Source organism: Wyeomyia smithii, chromosome 2, assembly GCF_029784165.1.
Source record: "Wyeomyia smithii strain HCP4-BCI-WySm-NY-G18 chromosome 2, ASM2978416v1, whole genome shotgun sequence".
Classification (NCBI taxonomy): Eukaryota; Metazoa; Arthropoda; class Insecta; order Diptera; family Culicidae; genus Wyeomyia; species Wyeomyia smithii.
In genome coordinates this window covers 176,619,292-176,631,485 of record NC_073695.1, presented here as the reverse complement: position 1 = coordinate 176,631,485, position 12,194 = coordinate 176,619,292, and the positions used below count along the sequence as shown (strand labels likewise).

The 12,194-nt window shown below is 31.1% G+C and overlaps 1 protein-coding gene across 2 annotated transcripts in view; it reads left to right on the top strand.

The window, feature by feature from the left end:
- LOC129724241 (uncharacterized) overlaps positions 1-12,194 on the top strand; it is a 273,777-nt gene that overhangs the window by 225,344 nt on the left and 36,239 nt on the right. The window contains exons 3-5 of one of the 2 annotated variants that reach the window (XM_055678964.1): positions 173-1,505; positions 7,234-7,320; positions 8,776-9,264. In XM_055678964.1, coding sequence (XP_055534939.1) covers positions 402-1,505; positions 7,234-7,320; positions 8,776-9,264 — 1,680 coding nt within the window. In that variant the 5' untranslated portion in view covers positions 173-401. The remainder of the gene's footprint in view (positions 1-172; positions 1,506-7,233; positions 7,321-8,775; positions 9,265-12,194) is intronic. The other variant, XM_055678962.1, reaches the window with a different exon arrangement.

Sequence of the window (12,194 nt, the reverse complement as noted above, 5' to 3'; positions counted from 1 at the left end):
ATGTTCTGTAATTGAGTGGCAACTAGAGGAGGAAAATTTAAAATCATTATATGTTAAGCCATATTGCTGTGTTGGAATCACAATCTGGAACTGTTTTCAATTCAACGCATTAGTTATATGAAATTCATGTCAACTGAATGTTCTCTTTTTACTGTGATTTTATTTTTTCTAGCAGCAGACAAATTAAGCTTTCGTACCGCAAATCAATAAAATATCCCAAACTAAACTGTTCATCGAAGTTTTGTAACTGATATTTGAAATTTTTTTGAGTCACGGATCAGCCGACCAAAACACGAAATCGATAACCACAAATATGGAGGCTATTTGCTAACAAGGCACACAAAAGGGCACAGTGGTTTCCGGTGTTGACAACGGCGGATAAAACGATACTCGCTTTTTAGATGTATATAATGGATGAACACGTTCAACGAAGTGAGAACATAAACCATCGAAAACTAGTTCGAAGCTATGAGCAAATATCGCCCGTATGTGATATTCAACAGTCGCCTTCACCGGGTAGTTTTGTCGAGCGCAAACCGCCATCTCCATCGATGACGATGGTGTTATCGCCGAGCAGCAGTATGGCATCCGATACGACCATCATCAACAATGCCACAGCAATGAGCCAATCACCCAAAACACCTTCTCCAAACAACATTTTACCGATGGCCATCAGCAAAAGTTTCGAGCAAGCTTCATTGCAATCACCTCCCAAGTATCAGATATACCATCAGTTTAGTCGAATATCTAACTCGACCCAACAGTTCATTCAACGACAACAGCAGCAACAACAACAACAGCAAAACTCACCAAAAGGACAGTTAGCATCGCCTACAAATCAACAGCAATCACCATTAAGTCGAAAGGCCAGCCTTACAAACACACCTTCGCCAGGCGAACCGGTCGACCCGCGAATTGCACGACCCACTAACTACTATCATCATTCTCTACAGCAATCGAAACCTATGGACCAAAGAAGCAATAACCCTTTTATACTAAACTTTAACAACATATCTAAATGTTGCCTGAAAAATTCACCCCCATCATCCAGCTCACCGTGCTCATCTTCCCCGACCTCTGGCGGTGGATCTGCAGGATTCCAGTCACAAACCATATCATCACCATCAGCTCCTGCCCGCCGCAGTCGCTCCTTGCTTCTCAAATCGTCTACTCCACAAGCACAGCAGCCATCCAGTGGACAGCTACCAGTACCCCAAGCTACGGCTCCTGGTCCACCGGTGCCACCCAGGCTAAGCAAATCACCAAATGCGAGCAGTTCAGCGGGATCAGGATCATCTCCCACTCAGACACCACCGACCATTACGAGTACCAGCTGCTGTTCAATTGCACCGACAGTCGTACCGAATGAAAAAATACCACCAGAGGGCTCTTGTACGGAGGATGGCCCACCCGGAGTAACTAATATTCGCAAAAAGCGCGACGATTTTCTCAAGACTACCATGAAGATATGTTTGGTAGTCTCACCACCGTCTTGTAAATTGCAGGTTAGTACCTGAGCCTAATTGCTACACTTGCTCTCAGTTGCAGTGCATGTTCGGAATGAATAAATATACGTACGTTTTTATGGCATGATCTTTTGTTTTATTGTTATTTTTATAATAAAATTAGTTTTTGATAGTATTTTTCAACTTGATAGGCTGTCTACGGAACTGAATGTATTACTTCATAACAATAAAAATGAATTGTTATTGAGCTTTATGGCAGCTCTGTTAAACACTCTAACTGTAGATTAAAATTGACTCTCTCTTTAATTCTAGCAGGTGCTTAATAAATAAAATTTTGTAACCCAAAAAGGAGTGCACTGTACGGTAAATTTAGGAGTGATGTTAACAGATAGCATACATAGCATTCGTAACAGAATCGCTATGCGCGTACAGATTAGCCAACGAAAAAAAATATTTCGAAATCGATGCTTACTTCTTTATCATCCGATTTACACCGTATAAAGAACACCAAACAATCATAATTGAAAAGCTCTGTTAAGCTTCTACTCTCTGTATGAGAGCGCGTTTAATTAACGAAAAACTTAAAAACGAGTAATAGCAACTATCATAGCTAATTATTAATTGGTAAAGTACTTCAGCTCTAAAAAGAAGAAAGTATTTATAAAATTATAACACAGACTTACAACTATAAAACCTCCATCGCCACAAAAAACCATCATTTCATATTTCCAGTCGAATATCAGTCATTGTACGACAACGCCATCTGGGGCGCTGTCATGCAATCTCATGCATATTTTGTGGCTCCCAATTCGACACACGCATGTACGCTAGCGCCAACATTACGAAACGCGAAAATGCAGATGGTGCAAGTGTTACCATAATGTACTGGTATCATCCGAACGATGATTTTTCTGAAAATTTATTCTGAGTGTTATTAGTATATCAAAACATAGGGAAGGGTAAGCGTAACAAGGCTTACAACAATAACTTACATAATTATTTTTATATTGAAAAAATAAAACGAATGTTGTAACGTCAATTTGTCCAAATGATATATCCAAATATATCAATATCCCAATATGTCAAAATATCAAAATGTCAAGATGTAAAAATGTCAAAATGTCAAAAACGCCAAACTATCAGAAAGGTCAAACTGTCAAAAAGGTCAAATTGTCAAACAGTCAAAATGTTAAAAAGGTAAAAATGTCCAAAAGGTCGAAATGTCAAATAAATCCACATGTCAAATGTCAAAATTGAAATGACAAAACGTCAAAAAGGTCAAACTATCAAAAAGGTCAAACTGTCAAAGAAGTCAAACTGTCAAAATGTCAAAAAGATCAAAATGACAAAAAGATCAAACTGTCAAACAGATCAAACAGTCAAAAATGTCGAAAATGTCAAAATGCCGAAGAGATCAGAACGTCGAAGTGTCAACGAGTAAAACTGTCGAAAAGGTCAAATTATCAATAAGTTCAAAATATCATAATCGTAATAATGTCAAAAAGGTTTAAATATCAAGAAAGGTTAAAATGTCAAAAAGGTCGAAATGTCAAAAAGGTCAAAATGCCAAAAAGGTAACAATCTGAAAGAGGTCAAAATGTCATAATATCAAAAAGGTCAAACTTTCAAAAGGTCAGAAACGTTCAAATTATCAAACAGATCAACATGTCAAAATTTCAAAATGTTTAATTGTCAAAATGTCAAAGTTTTAAAATCTCAATATGTTAAAAGGCCAAAATCCTAAAATATCAGAAGGACAAACTGACAACATAACAAAATGACAAAAGATCAAAATGTCATAGATGATATCATGAATGGGATAAAGTTTTTATGCCATATGGTCATAATGCCATATGGCAATAAAGTCATGCTGTCATAAAGTCATGAAATCATAGTAGTAAAAATAAAAAGTCATGAAGTCGTAGAGTCATAAAGTCATAAAGTCATAAAGTCATAAAGTCATAAAGTCATAAAGTCATAAAGTCATAAAGTCATAAAGACATAAAGTCATAAAGTCATGAAGTCATGAAGTCATGAAGTGATAAAGTCTTAAAGTCATAATGTCATATGGTCATAAAGTCATGCTATCATGAGGTCATAAAATCATAGAAATAAACTTATTGAGTCATAATGTCATAGAGTCATAAAGCTGTTGGGTAATTAAGTTATGAAGTCATAAAGTCATGAAGTCATAAAGTCATAAAGTCATAAAGTCATAAAGTCATAAATTCATAAAGTCATAAAGTCATAAAGTCATAAAATCATGAATTCATAAAGTCATAAAGTTATAAAATCATAAAGTCATAAAAGCATAAAGTCATAAGGTCATAAAGTCATTAGGTCATTAAGTCATAATTTCATAAAGTCATAAAGTCATTAAGTCATTAAGTTATAGAGTCATAAAGTCATAAAGTCATAATGTCATAAAGTCTTAAAGTCATAATGTCATATGGTCATAAAGTCATATTGTCATAAGGTCATACAACCATAGTAATAAAGTTGTAAAGACATAAAGTCATAGAGTCATAAAGCCATTAGGCCATTAAGTTATAAACTTATAAAGTCATAAAATCATAAAGTCATAATGTCATAAAGTCATAAAGTCATAATGTCATGAAGTCATGAAGTCATGAAGTCGTGATGTCATGAAGTTATAAAGTTTTAAAGTCATAATGTCATATGGTCATAAAGTAATGTTGTCATGAGGTCATAAAATCATAGCAATAAAGTAATAAAGACATAGTCAATAAGTAATAAAGTCATAAAATCACAAAGTAATAAAGGAATAAAGTAATAAAGTCATAAAGCCAAGAAGTCATACTGTCAAAAAGTCATAATGTCATAAAGTCATAAAGACATAAAGTCATAAAGTCATAAAGTCATAAAGTCATAATGTCATAATATCATAATGTCATAGATTCATAGAGTCATAAAGTCATAAATTCATAAAGCATAACGTCATAGAGTCATAAAGTCATAAAGTCATAAAGTCATAATGTCATAATGTCATAAAGTCATAAAGTCATAATGTCATGAAGTCATGAAGTCATGAAGTCGTGAAGTCATGAAGTTATAAAGTTTTAAAGTCATAATGTCATATGGTCATAAAGTAATGTTGTCATGAGGTCATAAAATCATAGTAATAAAGTTATAAAGACATAGAGTCATTAAGTAATAAAGTCATAAAATCACAAAGGAATAAAGGAATAAAGTAATAAAGTCATAAAGCCATAAAGTCATACTGTCATAAAGTCATAATGTCATAAAGTCATAAAGACATAAAGTCATAAAGTCATAAAGTCATAAAGTCATAAAGTCATAATGTCATAATATAATGTCATAAATTCATAGAGTCATAAAGTCATAAAGTCATAAATTCATGAAGCATAACGTCATAAAGTCATAAAGTCATAAAGTCATAAAGTCATAATGTCATAAAGTCATAAAGTCATAAAGTCATAAAGTCATAAAGTCATAGAGTCATAAAGTCATTAGGTCATAAAGTCATTAAGTCATAATGTCATAAAGTCATAAAGTCATTAAGTCATTAAGTCATTAAGTTATAGAGTCATAATGTCATTAAGTCATAAAGTCATAAAGTCATGAAGTCATGAAGTCATGAAGTCATGAAGTCATAAAGTCTTAAAGTCATAATGTCATATGGTCATAAAGTCATGTTGTCATAAGGTCATACAATCATAGTAATAAAGTTATAAGGACAAAAAGTCATAGAGTCATAAAGCCATTGGGTCATTAAGTTATGAAGTCATAAAGTCATAAAGTCACAAAGTCATAAATGTTAAGCGTTGTTTGACCAATTAATAGTTAATGGGTTCGATGATGGCAATTTCGGTCACGGGTTACTTTGAAACACGTTTTAATATGTCGGCTTTGACATAATAAAACGTGTTTTAAAGTAACCTGTGACCGAAATTGCCATCATCGAACCCATCAAAGTCATAAAATCATAAAGTCATAAAGTCATAATGTCATAAAGTCATAATGTCATAATGTCATAATGTCATAATGTCATAATGTCTTTATGTCTTAATGTCCTTATGTCTTAATGTCGTAAAGTCATAGAGTCATAAAACCATATAGTCATAAAGTCATAATATCATACTGTCATAAAGTCATAATGTCATAATACCATAATGTCATAAATTCATAGAGTCATAAAGTCATAAAGTCATAAAGTCATAAAGTCATAAAGTCATAAAGTCATAAAGCATAAAGTCATAAAGTCATAAAGTCATGCTGTCATAAAGTCATAAAGTCATAAAGTCATATAGTCATACTGTCGTAATGTCATAATGTCATAAAGTCATAATATCATAAAGTCATAATGTCATAAAGTCATAATATCATAATGTCATAATGTCATAAAGTCTTAAAGTCTTAAAGTAATTAAGTCATGAAGTCATGAAGTCATGAAGTCATGAAGTCATAAAGTCATGAAGTCATAAACTCGTGAAGTCATGAAGTTATAAAGTTTTAAAGTCATAATGTCATATGGTCATAAAGTCATGTTGTCATGAGGTCATAAAATCATAGTAATAAAGTTATAAAGACATAAAGTCATTTAGTAATAAAGTCATAAAATCACAAAGGCATAAAGTAATAAAGTCATAAAGTCATACTTTCATAATATCATAGTGTCATAAAGCCATAAAGTCATAAAGTCATTAAGTCATAAAGTCATAAAGTCATAAGTTCATAAAGTCATAAAGTCAAAGTCATAAAGTCATTAAGTCATAGAGTCATAAGTTCATAAAGTCATTTAGTCATAGAGTCATAAAATCATAAAGTCATAAAGGCATAAAGTCATAAAGTCATATAGTCATAAAGTCATAAAGTCATAACGGCATAAAGTCATTAAGTCATAAAGTCATGAAGTCATTAAGTCATACTGTCATAATATCATTAAGTCATAATGTCACTAAGTCATAATGTCATAAAGTCATAAAGTCATAAAGTCATAAAGTCATAAAGTCATAAAGTCATAAAGTCATAAAGTCATAAAGTCATAAAGCCATGAAGTCATATAGCCATGAAGTCATTATGTCATAATGTCATAACGTCATAAAGTTATAATGTCATTATGTCATAAAGTCATAATGTCATTATGTCATAAAGTCATATAGTTATAAAGTCATGAAGCCTTATAGTCATAAAATATTAAAGTCATAATATTACAATGTCATAATGTCATATTGTCATGATATCATAATGTCATAATATCATATTGTCATAATATCATAATGCCATAATATCACAATGTCAAAATGTTGAAAATAAAAATTTCACTTTTCAAAATTCTAATGTTTTATGATAGAGTATCGGCTCTATTACCGGCAGCTTTGTCCTATCCTATTCTGGTTGTTCATGATGTTATAGAGAATTATTTATAGGTCAGATCACTCCTGGCTTATTCGTTCCCATTTATGTCACTTCCGGCATGATTGGGACATGTTCAAATTAAATGAAAATAATCAATGTTTAAATCATTCTTTGGTTGTCAATGTTTTACCCCTTTTCGCATCAGAAATAATTTCTGGTTACGCCACTGCATCATACAACCAAAATAAGAAACAATATTAACAAATAGAAGCTTGTTCGTAGCAAACATCAATTCATAATTTTTCGTTGCTTTCAAGTGAAATTTAGTTTGAAAATCAACCATTTGCCGTATACTTTTGTTTGATGTGCGATGTACCGCATGAGAATCAAAACCTGCAACTCTATTGTATTTCTTTTCTCCTTTCAGCTAAAATCAAGAAGTCTTACTCACTTGGACAAATTGGAACCACCTTCAAGTATTCCGATCGGCCACCATCAACTGGATCGATGTAAAGTAAGTTTTTTTGGAGATTATTACTTTTCTGTATACTTCGACCATCATAAACATTATTCTTGTATATTTTGGTTCGAAGAGTTTTTTTTTATTTTGAAAGAATGATAAATGTGAATTAGATTGATTTGAAAACTACAATGAAAACCCTCTCTATGTCAGAAAAAAAAACTCAGAGGAGAATATATTAGAATTCGACTATCTTGTACTCTCCGTATTCAAAAAGTCTTCAATATAAGATTCAGATTTGAAATTACATTTTTTTTTTTTTTCAATTAAACAAACATGGTACGTTTTGAGGAATTACTTCTACGTTACGTGCTTCGGTTGTTAAAGCTGACATTGTCGTGTGCAACCAGCACGTAATTCTAGTAAATCTTCGAAATCTATTCATCTACCGGAAAATTAAGCTTTGAAGCTCCAGTTGGAAACATAATTGACATGGAGGATGATTTCGTATCATGCTGGTTCCTTCTTGTGGTGATCCACTAACTGGCAGGACGGAGCAGCTCAGAAGCTGCGATAGCATCTATGTACCGTCGTTGATTTATGTTATTTGGAGGGTACAATGTAATTAAGACTACGGTCGTCTTTACGAGTGGCTTTTGTCTGTAATTTACAACACTAGATTATGCACTGATAATGCGTAAACCTCGCTCGAGTGAACTTCTGATGATTCTGGGTACACTTGAAAAGAATGACGCCCTAAATAGATTCTAGAATCACTAGCAGTTTACATTTCTCTTGCCCTCAAAAAACAAAGAAAAACTAAGAAAACTGCAGAATTTTTCAGTCACCTTACCTTTTAACAAAATTCTTAACAATGAAATAATAAAGAATGGTTTCTGATTTCTGATTTTCGGTCGATTACCATCCTATTTCCATCGCCACCAATAAATAATAAAAATATAACAGCCAGAATTCTACATTAATGTGATCTAGTAAAATGACAGAAGGGTGGTGACTAAAACATTAAATCTTCAAGCTGCTCTATCATACAAATAAACGATAAATGACGCCCACCGAGATTTTCCGCTTTCTCTACTCTATTGCAGTGGCAAACCAGTGCTATGCTTCTGTTGGATTTATACTACATGCACTATCTGAATTGTACTCTCCGGTTTCCTCTATTCGTCACCTGTTTTAATGCTTTTTTGCAATTGTAGCGTTATAATAAATTCAGAATCACTGATGCAGCTTTGAAGCTACAATTTTTTTTTACTTACAGTTTGAAACTTACGTACACCATTTCTTCGTCAGCTTCAGGACTCGATTTTCTATTTTCTCACTTTCGTTCTTTCCTTTTCTCTTGATTCTTCTTGCATTCGTATGTGTGTGTTTTGGATTGAAACAAATTTCTCTGCAAACTGAAATTTTTCTCGAACACAAACAAATTCGTCATCACCAATTAACCTACACCTGTCCCAAAAACTAACAACTCGCAAAAACAAAACGCAGGGTGACACCTCGGATACATCCAATACGTCGATAGCGTCCGCCACGGGATCAACGGGTCATGGCAGTCGCTCGATAGGTGGCACACGCTGTGGCAGTACCGATGGTCCTAGCCCTGGTGAGGCGTTTTTATCACCTCACAGCAAGGAGGTTTCTCCGCCGGTAGTTTCTACTTCCGGTAGTACTTTGATCGGTTTGAGTGACAGCGATGGAGGCTGCATAAACCCCGCATACGATAGTGGGGACGGAAATTGCCCTCCCGAGTCTAACAACCGACGAGACGACAGCGGAGGTATGCCTGAAGGATCCGGGGCGACGTGCGGTGAGAGCATCGCAAGCAGTACCAGCTACGAGAATTCCAATCAGACTTACTGCCTCTCGTCGCCGTCCTGCCCAAAATCTAAATCCCTGTCCACGTCCACTTCGCTCAAGAAGAAATCTTCGTCGTTTTTGCACCGGGAACGCAAGAAACCGGTTCTGACACGAAGTCAAGTAAGTACAACTAGTTTTTGTGTAACTTTTCCCCGTAGTTTTTGTGCCGCTTTTTCACACGGTAAGTAAAGGTTGAGTCCAAAGTTTTCGATGTACGTGTCAGTATTTTTCCGGTTTGTTTTTCTTCGGTGGGAAGTGATTGAAAAAGCAATACTATAACTATTTCGGGCAGATCATTTTGGCTATCAATGGTTTGTCAGTCTTTTGATAAACTGTTTAATATTTCTAGACGTTTCCAGAAATCTCTGATCAACACCAGATACCTTGTTAAAGAACAAAGAGATAAAAAAACCTAGCCGTATTCACTATAAAAAAAAACTATGTACATTAAATCATTTTCGCATTGAAGCAGTTCTAAGCAAAAACGTAGTATTATCAATTTATTTTTAATGTCATCTTTGATTTAACTGAAACATTGCACAAATGTTTTGATAGGCTAAAAATATCGCTTAGTGCTGATAGTATTTTTATTAATTGCAGACTATTTTTTCATAAGACCTTAGGCCGTATGAGTGAAAGAGTTTACTCTGCCTCTCCCATAAGATTTGCTCGGGATGAGAGAAGCAAACATTTTTATTCATACGGCATCTTTTGTAAAAAGAATATTAACAATAAAAAATATTATCAAAACCAGAACGGTTTGTTTGATTGGTATGATATGTCTTCTACAAAGCAGTTTTGTACTTCCAAAAAAAGTTTACATTGTAAAAAAAATTTTCAAGGAGAAGAATAAAAATCGTGTTTTTAAAACTATACGAATTTGTTCAACTATGGTTGTTTGAACAAAAAGAAATAAAAAAAGTTTGTAAAACATTTGTTCGATTAGTGTAATACCTTTGGCAAAATCGTAATTAGTAGTTTTGTCTTTCCAAAAAAATATACTCTGTTCAAAAAACCTTTTCTTAACGGAGAAAAGAGATAATATACATTAAGACGAGCAAGACATCACAACGATCAATCGAACCGCTATGGCTATAAATGTTTTTTTTTTATTTTAAAAAAATCCTGAATTGATAGAATAAGCATATCAATCGAAGTGTTTTTTATATAAGAAAATCTTAAAATTATAGATTTAACATAACAGAGACCAGGAGAAAAGAGGTAACAAAAGTATAAAACAGACAAAAACAAAAATTGTAAATCAGAAACCAGCATACAGAAAACAGAAAACAGAAAGCAATCGAACAGAAATACAAACCTCGAAAACATTTTGTGAAAACAAAAAAGTAACATTAAACAATACACAAAGAAGAAAACAAAAGATAGAAACAAAAAAAACAACATAAAGAAAACAGAAAAGAGGCAACATAAAATAAAGTAAAAAAAGGCAAAAAACACAAAACATAAACAGAAACCAGGAAAAAATCAAGTAGAAGAAAATAGAAAACAGACACCGCAAATTAAAAAATAAGAAAACAAAAACCACAGAAAACGAAACACAAAATAGAATACAAAAAAATGGAAAATAAAAAATAGGAAACAAAACATACAAATTAGAAAATAGAAGATAGAAAATAGAAAATAGAAAATAGAAAATAAAAAACAGAAAATAGAAAATAGAAAATAGAAAATAGAAAATAGAAAATAGAAAATAGAAAATAGAAAATAGAAAATAGAAAATAGAAAATAGAAAATAGAAAATAGAAAATAGAAAATAGAAAATGGAAAATAGAAAATAGAAAATAGAAAATAGAAAATAGAAAATAGAAAATAGAAAATAGAAAATAGAAAATAGAAAATAGAAAATAGAAAATAGAAAATAGAAAATAGAAAATAGAAAATAGAAAATAGAAAATAGAAAATAGAAAATAGAGAATAGAAAATAGAAAATAGAAAATAGAAAATAGAAAATAGAAAATAGAAAATAGAAAATAGAAAATAGAAAATAGAAAATAGAAAATAGAAAATAGAAAATAGAAAATAGAAAATAGAAAATAGAAAATAGAAAATAGAAAATAGAAAATAGAAAATAGAAAATAGAAAATAGAAAATAGAAAATAGAAAATAGAAAATAGAAAATAGAAAATAGAAAATAGAAAATAGAAAATAGAAAATAGAAAATAGAAAATAGAAAATAGAAAATAGAAAATAGAAAATAGAAAATAGAAAATAGAAAATAGAAAATAGAAAATAGAAAATAGAAAATAGAAAACAGAAAATAGAAAATAGAAAATAGAAAATAGAAAATAGAACATAGAAAATAGAAAATAGAAAATAGAAAATAGAAAATAGAAAATAGAAAATAGAAAATAGAAAATAGAAAATAGAAAATAGAAAATAGAAAATAGAAAATAGAAAATAGAAAATAGAAAATAGAAAATAGAAAATAGAAAATAGAAAATAGAAAATAGAAAATAGAAAATAGAAAATAGAAAATAGAAAATAGAAAATAGAAAATAGAAAATAGAAAATAGAAAATAGAAAAGAAATAGAAAATAGAAAATAGGAAATAGAAAATAGAAAATAGAAAATAGAAAATAGAAGATAGAAAATAGAAAATAGAAAATAGAAAATAGAAAATAGAAAATAGAAAATAGAAAATAGAAAATAGAAAACAGAAAATAGAAAATAGAAAATAGAAAATAGAACATAGAAAATAGAAAATAGAAAATAGAAAATAGAAAATAGAAAATAGAAAATAGAAAATAGAAAATAGAAAATAGAAAATAGAAAATAGAAAATAGAAAATAGAAAATAGAAAATAGAAAATAGAAAATAGAAAATAGAAAATAGAAAATAGAAAATAGAAAAAGAAAAAGAAAATAGAAAATAGAAAATAGAAAATAGAAAATAGAAAATAGAAAATAGAAAATAGAAAATAGAAAATAGAAAATAGAAAATAGAAAATAGAAAATAGAAAATAGAAAATAGAAAATAGAAAATAGAAAATAGAAAATAGAAAATAGAGAAAAAGCAAATATAAAATAGAA